This window comes from Morus notabilis, unplaced genomic scaffold (genome assembly GCF_000414095.1).
Source record: "Morus notabilis unplaced genomic scaffold, ASM41409v2 Scaffold1855, whole genome shotgun sequence".
In the NCBI taxonomy this organism is placed as follows: Eukaryota; Viridiplantae; Streptophyta; class Magnoliopsida; order Rosales; family Moraceae; genus Morus; species Morus notabilis.
In genome coordinates, this window is record NW_010365510.1 from 75132 (window position 1) to 83707 (window position 8576).

General features: G+C 34.9%; 1 protein-coding gene across 1 annotated transcript; it reads right to left on the minus strand.

Moving 5' to 3' along the window:
• Nucleotides 1-1284: 1284 nt before the first annotated feature.
• On the minus strand, nucleotides 1285-6904 carry LOC21386204. Its single transcript, XM_024172371.1, has 7 exons — nucleotides 6533-6904; nucleotides 6202-6276; nucleotides 5877-6044; nucleotides 5276-5446; nucleotides 4624-4833; nucleotides 2829-2917; nucleotides 1285-2170 (listed from the first exon to the last, which is right to left on the minus strand). The coding sequence occupies exons 1-7, from the start codon at nucleotides 6618-6620 to the stop codon at nucleotides 1523-1525; spliced, it is 1449 nt and encodes a 482-aa protein (XP_024028139.1). The 5' UTR covers nucleotides 6621-6904; the 3' UTR covers nucleotides 1285-1522.
• Between the last annotated feature and the right edge of the window lie 1672 nt (nucleotides 6905-8576).

Sequence of the window (8576 nt, forward strand, 5' to 3'; positions counted from 1 at the left end):
TTTTTCTCAAACCGCAGTTTATCAAAACTGGACCACTCCGTCAAACCTAGTTTCAAACCGCCGAAATGTAATTACTATTAAGCATAAATTATACTATATTAATCATGATGATAATTGTTTTTAATGTTGATATCTTAGCCTAAAAATATAGTAAATTAATAGTAATTGTTTTTAAAACATAGTAAAAGTATACAACAAAATTTATTGTGTTATTTTTTTTTATTTTTTTATTTTTAGCATTATCCAACAAATATCTAATAGAAAAAAATGCATAATTTACCATAATTTTGTGCACACCTACTATTTATGTAATTTTAAATAAGTATATTTTTTATTTTTTTTATTAATTAAATGACAATTATTTTTATTTTAATAAAATAACATAAATAATATTTTTTACCACAACCGCCAGCACCATCTGCCCACCATTCAGAATAGATGGTCTTAGTTTGAGTTTTTTCTAAATCGCCCTTTCGCAAAACCATACTCCCATTTGGTTAGAGGATTCGTTCTTGATTCGAATCATGGTTCATGATTCGCTATAGTATTTTCTCTCATAAAAAATACACGTAAATTGAACATGATTCTAATCTCATAATTTTGATCCATGACCCAAACAGGCTCTGAAAGAAGAGGCTGACACTCTGGAGCTTCACGCCGTTGAGAATTCCACCCACAAATATCTTTTTTTTTTTTTTTTAATAATAATAATCACCCTAAACATAGACCCAAATTATTTTCACCCTCCAGCAGCAATTCACGTCTTTATTGTCCGTTTTGAACGGAAAATTTAACAAATAGAGCCAAGTGAGATTTATTTAAAGTTTAAAGCACTGCCATGACAAAGTGGAAACAAGTATTAAGTTGGCCAGGGGCAAATTGGGAATAAATCTTTATTTTACTACGGAAGGATGAGTATTTTCTTGATTTGTGTTTAAGAGAACTTCCCCGGTTCTTTTCACTTTTACAAACTAAAAGTCTAAAAACAATTTAAAGTTAAATCAAGAAAACATTTTAAAGTGAAATTAAAGAATGCCATGCACAACTGATCGGATGAGATTGGGAAATATGAAAATGAATCTTCTACAGCATGTCAAAGTTTCTCAGCAAAATTAAATCTCGTTTATTTTACCGAATTCAAATTTAAAATTCAAGTTTTGCTACAATGAAAAACTCTACAAAACAGTCACATCTAATTTTTTTGTTACAGTAAAAAGCTCTCACGTAAAGTCATATCTCAACTCGAATTAAAAACTCAAATCAGTGAACTAAACGGATCCTCAATGATCAATTGCTTCTTAAAAACCTATTTAGCTGATGCTTACATACAGCCCAAAAAAGGTCCTCAGTTAAACATATTAGTATTTTTACCTCTAACACGTACATCCTTAGTTACAGACTTACAGTACTCAACTGCAGACTAGCTCAAAAAGAAAAAAACACTGAATACACATTCAAGACTAGGCAAAATGAATTGTGCGTCAGTACGGAGGCAAATGCAGTCGCTAGATTCGCAGTGTATTCAAAAGCGGAAGGAATCATCAGGCCCATACCTGCTGCTCCTCATATTGTAGCGATCAAATTTCGGGTTGTCATAATCCACTGCCTTGACATCAACAGGTTTTTGCTCCGCTCCAACCGCTCCGAAAACCACCTCACCGCTCTTTTCCCGCTGCCGATGCCTGCTTCTTTCTTTCTGGCTCTTAGACCTCCCACCAGGAGGAACCTCACTGGATCCATAGAATTCTGCATATTCTTGTCGTTTTGAAGACCGTTGCTTGCTTAACAGAGAGGGATCCTTAAAACTGCTCGATTTTATCTTTGGTGGCTTCAAGTCTGAGTACTTGTCACTTGCATTGGGTGGATGGACCGGCCGAGTTTCAGAAACAGGAGTAGGAGCACTTTGTTTCTGAACTAATGGGGGTTTTTGGGCTTCATCTTCAGGCATCCTGAGATTATCTTTCAATGGCGTGAGACCTTTCTGGGCACCATGGGGTCTGAAACGGGATGGAATGAAGTACAGAAAAATGCCACCCAATGCTTCAAGCCCGAGCTTGGACAGATCAATGATGAGCTGTCCAAAAGACGGCCATCCCGGTTCTTTTGTGCTTTCCATGAGAGTGTGTTTCTCCTCACTTGGCTTTCCTTTAGCTTCGTTGTCTGATGGCGGCTGGTAAAGTCAATAAACCGTAAACCAAGTAAATATGTCAACAAAGACGCTTAAATTTTAAACAGGCACAACCAAAATCAATGGAGTAGAAACCACTTGTTCTTGAACAAAATAAGAGGAATCTGATAATATCATGGAATAAGTTTTGATCTTATTCATGGGGATCAAACATCCAAAACCCTATAAAGCAAGCTATTTCAGTGTCTATATTGGTAGCTGGAGCAAGGAAGACCTAAAACCACAGACAAATTAGGATCCACAGGCTAAGCTTTTCTCTAATAATTGGAGCTAGCACTCAAAGCAAATTTTACATGAACAATATTTGGCTCAACACGTTCTATTCTACATAGACAGGAGAAAAGCCCGATCGATGTTCTTTGAAACATGATGACATATATTATACAAGATCAGTTTTTTTTTTTTCCTCGGGCGGAGTGGGTGGAGGTGGAATAGTGGGATAACCTGCAATACCACAGGCACTTGAACCACTTAAATACTTCATCTAAATGCAGCTTATTTGAACAACTTGAAGGGGAATGTAAAAACTGAATTTAACTTAAAAATCAAAGACTATTGGTTGCAAGAGAATTGAGGAAGATTATATTTGCTTGGTAGGATTATCATGACTTTGCACTCTATGAAATCTTAAGGGGAATACCATCTTTGGGAAGAAAGAAGGTCCAAATCCCTGCTGAAGCATGCATGTAGCATATCCTACCAAGACAGTGCCAAGAACCATAAGGACATCTGCCAAAAGACACAAGAAATGTTAGTCGGAATATGGTGTAATCCGAATGAAGTCAAAGCTCTTATTACAATCAAGCAAAAGTCGACGCCTTCTCTTCTTCTTGGCAAAGAAACAATGCAAACACATACTTTTGATGAAAAGTTTGAGTGGTTTCTTCTCTTTCCTCCTATTTCTCTTTTAACAGTCACAAAGAAAGATATTGGACATAACATTTTCCAAAAATTTTAATAACAAAAGATCTGCTATGAAGCATAGTGTACAAGAGAGAGTTATGACCAAAAACTGCATGTTCCTCGACTGCAAGTGACAGATCTAAAATTGCACCGAGTCATATGATCAATAGAATGCCCATTCATGAGGTTGGGATATAGTGCAAATGACAAAGAGTATCAACATCTAAACTATTCGGATTAATACATATTTGCTTCCTTTGACACATATTGGCCGCCTCCATTCTATATCGTACAAATGGAGCTGATTCTCTTGGAAAAAAGATGTAATAGTCTCTCACAAAAAAATCGACACTTCTGAAAGAAAATGCCAGAAATGCAGATACCCATGAAATAAGTTTCATACTGTCAGTATTAAAATATTCTAACAAACTGCGGGAAAACTTAGCATGAGCCATGAAGTCCCCAACAACTAAATATAACAGTTATCAAATGTCTCCAACGTATAATTTGCACAGGAACTGAATCGTTATTATTTTACTTTCGTTAATTCCAGCAGTCCAAATTGCAGTTCCTTCTTTGTCTTCCTTATCAAGATCTTTTAAAGGTCTGAAACCCAAACTATCCACGTAGTCAGAATCGAGACTTAGCTTAAAATTGATTCAGGAAGAGAACATTAGTTTAAAATCTAAATAACTACAATTATTTGTTGGTAACCAGCAAAGGCAGCCGTCTACTACCATTTCTAATATCTGAAAATCATAAACAGCCATAGAAATCGCATGCAGCAACAATTCTGTTGGAGTGCTGTTTCAACACCAAGTTTATTCATTTAAGTGAATCTTATGTCATCTATAAGTCAGGGGGATGTCTTATGTTTATATAGGATATGGGTATTAGAAGAGTTGCTACAAATGGCCAGCACAGGCATTTGTACAAGATGAAGAAAAGCTCCGAGAAAATGAAGCATTGTCAATTTTCTGCAGACCTTCATGTAAGAATCACATTCCCAAGACGAAGGCACCTTATGAGGCATATATTCTCACCAATCACCTTGCGTTTTTTCATAATTTCAAGACCTTAAAAAGTCTTGACTAACTCTCCACTATGAAAGATTGCACAAGAGATCTTCCATTTAATCATCTTAATTCAGCATTTCTAATGAAAACATTTCATCAAATATCACTTCTCTAGCAAAGTCGACTTACTATTACTTTATGTGTGTCACTTAAAAAGTGGAGGATATAGAAAATGTCTATAATTTTAAGAAACCCATATTGCTTGAGTTATATAAATTTATGACACTATAGTTGTTACCATGATATAAGTTAGTGTGACTGAGCCCGAGACAAGTGGAAAACGAAGTGAATTCCATGGCTATAGTGGCTACATACTTGGTATAAATATATTTCAAAAAGTGTGTGCGCGCACACGTGCGTCTAAAAGATGCTTGAATAAAAGAACAAGAATGTTCTCACTTTTTTAAAAATAAATAAATAAATAAAAGAATAAAAAAGGGCATTTTAGATCCAAACCTGTGGGAGAAATTGAAGTATACTGATAATCACAGTCCTCTTCGCTGAGAGAAATTTGCCTAAGTGCAGCATTCCCTCTATCAACAACTAATAAGGAACAAGTAGGCCGAATGTACACGACATCAAAATCATTTGAGAATTTAGCATCCTCACTAGGTCCATCTCTGTATCCTGCAACGTTTGATTTTCCTCCAGCAATGGTTGTGACACCTGGCAAAGTTCCACATTTTTAACAATGTATTCAGCATATCAATACGCATGCCATTTATAAAAAGAATTTCCAACTCATGATACCAGCTTTATGGTTCCAATTTAACTAAACAATCCCTTTCTTCACATTTATTTCTGCTGGGTTCCATTTTGATTTTGTTGTGTTTTGTTTTGTTTTACTGCTCTTTCTTAAAGTGATAGGAAAGCTGGACATCTTCTCAAAATGTTGCATAAGAAAATATCAACCATTCTTTTTCAAAACAAACATATAAAAAACTAGAAAAGGGTCTTCAAGTGGGGCCTTAACTTCAGCTACCTGAACTTACACATGGAATTTTTTTTTTTTTTGATATTCTAGCTATATATTTAGTCTCAAAGGTACGAGCATTCATATCGATAAGCTTCTAAATGTTATCATCAAATAAAGGTTAACAAAATATACCAGCATCACTGATCTTTCTGATGGCGAGATTCAAGGTATCAGCAACATAAACATTCCCTTTATCATCCATGGTAACACCTTTCGGATGATTGAAACGGGCATCACTTGGTTTTCCATCCACATGTCCCGTGTAACCTTGAAATGACCCAGCAACCAATCTTGCCCTACTATCTGCAACAACAAAAAGAAAATTAATGAATACGAAAGGTAACGAATCGCAAGTAAGAATCAACATATTCGGAACCTCATATAAATGGTGACCTTCACATAAACCTCATTACTAAAAAAAGTTAGCATATAAATGAAAAACTCCAAGAAACGTCAGATCAATGAAACCAAACAAATGAATAGAGCTTAGTTTCACTGAATTTACTGTTTAATTTCACAAACGATTTCTCGTACCTTTTTCTAATAACCTTCCTAAAAACGTAAATGGGTTAGAGGACCAGTTTGAACACAACAATACCAATACGAGAAGTTGAGCAGATCCAATAAGTAAAAAATTCAAACTGTAACAAAGTGACAACAAATAGTTATAGAGATAGTAGACAAGAACAGTCTCAACAAAGGTAAAGCAAAAATAAACTAAAATTCGCATTACATTGGGACAATGGCGGCGTAATTCGCACAACGTTGCTATTAACAGAATCAACAGCAAACAGTTCTCCATCCTCAGAAACACGGATTTTGTAAGGAACAACTCCAATATCATTCCCTTCCACAACAGTCTCAACTAAGTAGCCACTCTCAAACTGAAGAACATTTCCATCTGCAAGAACAACATACAAAAAAAAAAAAAAAAAGGGTGCCCACAAGTTTAAACATAAACCCTCCAAAAAGGGTAACAAAAGAAAACAACAAAAGAAATCTGAAGCTAAAACAAATTACAGAAAACAAACTGAAAACAGTACTGATTTCGAAAGAACCTGATTGGGGTGTTTTGGAGGACGAGTATGACCTGGTCCATTTGAGAAGAGAAGACAAGTGCCTTATCAACGGTCCTGATTAATCACGAAATTTCAATCCCAACCAAAAAAAAAATATTAGAAGGGCCAAAACCAAAAAAAAACCCACCAACTAAACAAATCAGAGAAACCCAAATAAGAAACCCAGAAATGGTTTTTCTTTTATCATTTTTCTCAGAATCAACATAAACAGCAAACGAACCATGACAAGAATCGAAGAAAACAAAACATGCCCAGAACAACCCACAAACCAAAGAGATCAAAAATATTCAAATCAAAAGTTTTCGGGCACCTGAAGGAGCTGCGTGAGCTTGGAACTGAAGGGTGTAAGTAATGGCAAGCGTTGTTAGAGCGAGAAAGAAAAGGGAATTTCTTCCCATGGCTTTCTCTCTCTCTCTAAGTCTGAACAAACCCCAAATAAAGAGAGATCAGAAAGAAGATTTTGAGAGTTGGGAAATTTATTTTTTATTTGTTTTCAACTAAGGCAGGGATGGCATTGAAAGAGAATGAATGGAAGTGCACGTTTCGTGTTGGGGTGTGAAGTAGCAACTGGGGTTGTTTCTTGTTCACCACTTTGAAGAGCTGAACTTTGGTTTACTGCGAGTGATGCAGTACACACTTATTTTTTTATTATTATTTTTTTCTTTCTCTAACTTTCTCGCTTCTTTTCATTTTTCTTTCACCTTTACTTTTCTTTTAAAATCAAACTTTTAAAGCCTTTACTTTTCCTTTTTAACATAAAAGAGAGTTTTTCACATAAGAAAACGGCCGTTCACTTAGATCACACTCAGAGTAAATTTAATTTTAAGTGTAAAATTAAGTTGAGTTATAAATTTATTAAACGCAATTTAAATTTTAAATTTGAGTAATAATTTGAGTTGGTGAGTTTCACTCACTTATTATTTTTTTATTATTTAAGTTTAATTTTACAGTGTACATTATCTCTATAGAAAAAGACATTTTTTTTGTAATTGGAGTTTGGTTTTAATACAAGTGAATATAAAACTTAAGTTTTAAATGTCAAATCAATCTCTTCCTCAACAATTAACTCAAAGTCCAAAGTAAACTCAAATTTTTTGTAACTCAAATTCACTTTCTTAACTCGAATCAACAAATTTAAATTAGTGAAGTGAACGCGTTTAAAAATTACTTTCAAAGAAGAAAAGAGGAGTAGAAAAGACAAAGAATAGAATACTATTTAGTATTTTATTTTAGGGGAAATCTATAGTAAGGTGAGTTAAAATTTCCTAGCAATAAGGATAAATAACTAGAGATGTAATAATAAATCAAGGTCTGTAGATTAGACTCAGATAATTCTTATAAGACCGGTCTGACTCGGCCTATAAATTTCATAAATTGAGCCGGCCCGGCTCACGGCCCGCGTGGGCTTAAGGAGGCTCAGTTCAGCCCCTTTTTGCATCTTTATAAATAACTATTGGATTAAAATCTTAGAATACCGAATTATAATAAGACCTCCCACATTTAATAATTATTATAAAAGCTAAACTAAAAAAAATTATTGTCTCATTTATTTCACCGATTTGAGTTTTTAATTTTATATTTTTACAGTAAAAAACTCTTAAAAAATATCACATTTAATTTTTTTTACTAGAGTGAAAAATTCTCAGAAAATATCACATCTCAAGGCCTATATCTAGACGATTAAGCCCCTTCTTCTTATTCTTCTTCTTCACATCTCCATCACCGCCTTCTTTCTTCCGCCGCCACCGGATTCAGTACCCTAATCAAATTTGTTGATCGACTAACGATGACTTTAAACTAGAGTGAATATCTCTCCCAGGAGGAGATCGGCCTTGTTCTTCGATGGTGGCGCCGATGACGTTCTGGCAAAGGGCTTTTTTCCGACGGCAGCGTAAAGTCTTTGACCCTCGACGTCAGCAATAAACCACGACTTGCCCGTCGTTCAAGCCAGATTCTACTCACGGCGGCGCAATCAACTTTTGTACTGTTTATATTGAGAATTGGTTCTATATTCTAGTAGTTAGGAGTACAGAAATATTTGAATTAGTTAGAAGTTTGGAATACAAGTGAATTGATTATAGCTTTCGTATTAACAGAGTGTTGTAACAAATGTAAAAACTAACGGGTTCATTTTGTAAACAGAGATAGAGAGAGAGAGAGATAGGTTTAGATTGAATTCTCTACTGGAGATTTTCTCTTAGAAGGATTTACGTTTGGGCTTCTCTAGTGTAATCTTCTGTTGGTTTTGTGGATCTCAGTAGTAAGAGAATTTCTTGTTCAATTTCATTGTGGTGTTCTTCTATGAGATTCTGCTTAAGAAAATGGGAGAAAATCACTACAGTTTGATTAATTTG

Bases quoted from the DNA above. Each gene is read 5' to 3' on its own strand.
- LOC21386204 (XM_024172371.1), bottom strand. From the start codon at position 6,620: ATGGGAAGAAATTCCCTTTTCTTTCTCGCTCTAACAACGCTTGCCATT. The intron at 5,447-5,876 runs GTAATGCGAATT...TTGTTGTTGCAG, and splicing joins TACGCCGCCATTGTCCCAAT to ATAGTAGGGCAAGATTGGTT. The intron at 2,171-2,828 runs GTATTCCCCTTA...TGACTTTACCAG, and splicing joins CTTCTTTCTTCCCAAAGATG to CCGCCATCAGACAACGAAGC.